Source organism: Glycine max, chromosome 9, assembly GCF_000004515.6.
Source record: "Glycine max cultivar Williams 82 chromosome 9, Glycine_max_v4.0, whole genome shotgun sequence".
NCBI classification, from domain to species: Eukaryota; Viridiplantae; Streptophyta; class Magnoliopsida; order Fabales; family Fabaceae; genus Glycine; species Glycine max.
The window spans coordinates 1,141,188-1,143,395 of record NC_038245.2 but is presented as its reverse complement, the minus strand read 5'-3'; the positions used below and the strand labels follow the sequence as shown (position 1 = coordinate 1,143,395).

At 32.8% G+C, this 2,208-nt stretch overlaps 1 protein-coding gene across 1 annotated transcript in view; it reads left to right on the top strand.

Annotated features, from left to right (window-relative positions):
• Positions 1–240: 240 nt before the first annotated feature.
• LOC100775935 (wall-associated receptor kinase-like 8) overlaps positions 241–2,208 on the top strand; it is a 9,177-nt gene continuing 7,209 nt past the window's right edge. Inside the window, exon 1 of the mRNA XM_041005297.1 lies at positions 241–1,351. Coding sequence (XP_040861231.1) covers positions 361–1,351 — 991 coding nt within the window. The 5' untranslated portion in view covers positions 241–360. The remainder of the gene's footprint in view (positions 1,352–2,208) is intronic.

Below are 2,208 nucleotides of genomic sequence, written 5' to 3'. Positions count from 1 at the left end.
TCTATTTGAAATTATAACGTTCACAAAATTAAGATAACCAACCATCTCTGCATTTATTAGTTAAATTTGTAATTTTTATATTCGTTTTTTCTTTAATTTGTCTCTTTTGCAGCTGATTACACCCCTTACGTTACGTTTTTTTAATTAGCATCAGACTTATTCAAACGTGTGATTGGACAAGTGGGCCCAAGTCTTCCAATACCGCTATGACTAGAAAAGTTGGACTAATCATAGAGAAGGAACCAAGAAATTGCTTAATCAGGCTATATCAGTATTATCAGGATTCTGGGAAGCATAAACATCCTCTACTTAACTTGGTTCGAAGCAAGTTGAATGAAAACTCCTTAGTACTTAGCCACAATGATTCTGAAATCGGTAGTATACGTAATTCATATTATCATGATCATATTGGTGATTATAATATGGCCCATGCAAGTAGAGGTATGTGCACAAGAAGATTCAACAACGTGGCCTATAGCAAAGCCTGGGTGTGATTCGGGGTGTGGAGATGTTCCCATTCCTTATCCGTTTGGAATGAACCGTTCGGATTGCTATGCAGGAAAATGGTTTGAAATAGAATGCAGAAACAGTACTAGACCTTACCTCAAGTCTATAGGATTAGGAGTGGAGGTGTTATCCTTTGATGTGAATAGAGGCACAGTTGATATCAACAATCCGATTTACCGCAGTAACAACTGCGGAACAAAAACAACCAAACATCCTGCGGTCAACAACATATCGCTGGAAGGAAGCCCTTTCGTGTATTCCCAGAGAAATAACAAATTTGTTGCCGCAGGTTGCAATAACATTGCTTTTCTGAAGGGAAAAGGGTCTGCAGTAAGTGGCTGTGTGTCCATCTGCGACAACGACGATGATGTCGGGAACACCAACCTTGGAACAATCGAATGCAATGGCGAGTCCTGCTGTGAGAATTCCCTGCCCATGTATCTTTCGGAATATACCCCAGAGATCAAAGGTTTAAATGAGAATAAAAAAGGTAACCACTGCAGTTATGCCATGATTGTACAAAATCAGCCAAATCCAGATCCATATCAATATCAATGTCGAAATGGATATCGATATCCATATCCATATCAATATCAATATGGGTACTCCAATTTACTTGGTGTTGGCAAACTGAAGGATATAGATTTCGTGCCTGCGGTACTTGAGTGGGAGATTGTGAATGCTACCCTCAAACTCCCTACATCTCCATATGTTGACTGTAAAGGCACTAATATTACATCTTCACGATATAATTACTCTGGTCGGAGATGTTCCTGCAGATATGAAGCATACTACTATATTACTCCTTCTCCTCGTAATCCCTACATTGCTGACGGTTGTCCAGGTAAATATGATCTCCAATGTTTAAAGACTAATTATTACTATTATATATTCCCTCCGTTTCTTTTTTAAGGTGTCTGATCAAAAAAAGTGTCGGATTTTTTTTAAAATGTTTATTTCTATTTATTTATCATTTACAGAGTTCTACATGATACTAATTACTCTTTTATCAATTATATCATTATTTATCTTTAATTTTCACCATTAATTAATCTATACATGTATTTATTGTAAAATAAAAAACCCAATAAAAAAATATTTTCCATAACTATTTTATTATAATAAAAAAAATATTATTTTTCTTAATTTTTACATACAACCTTAAATAACACATAAAAGAAACAGAAAATGTAAAAAAAAAGAAGTTATTATTATATTCTACACAAAGCGAAACTATTTTTCCAACACTCTTTTGTTTTGCTAAAATTTATTTCAAATCATCCTTTTTTTTTTCAAGTATCACTTAGCATTAGCAATTTTTTAATCCTAATTTAAAAGTGGGATTCACCAAAAGTAATATTTTTTTAATAAATTTCAATTATTTTAAGTGATAAAAATAGAGTATAAAAGATAGTATTACCTGCATTCGTCTTATATTACATATTATCATACCGTATAAATAAATGTGTAATATGATCCCTACTCCAATTCCAATATTTACAACTCCAACATTTTTATCCTATTTGCTTATATTTCTTTCTTTTATCAGTTTTGTCTTTCTTCCGCTTGTATACTCCAAAAATAGGGTATTCATTGATCATCTTCCATTTTTATCAATGATAAATACGTGACCTTAATTCATGTGTCTTTATTATAACAAACACGTAGTAAAAAAAATCTTAAAACAAAACCAATATCCCT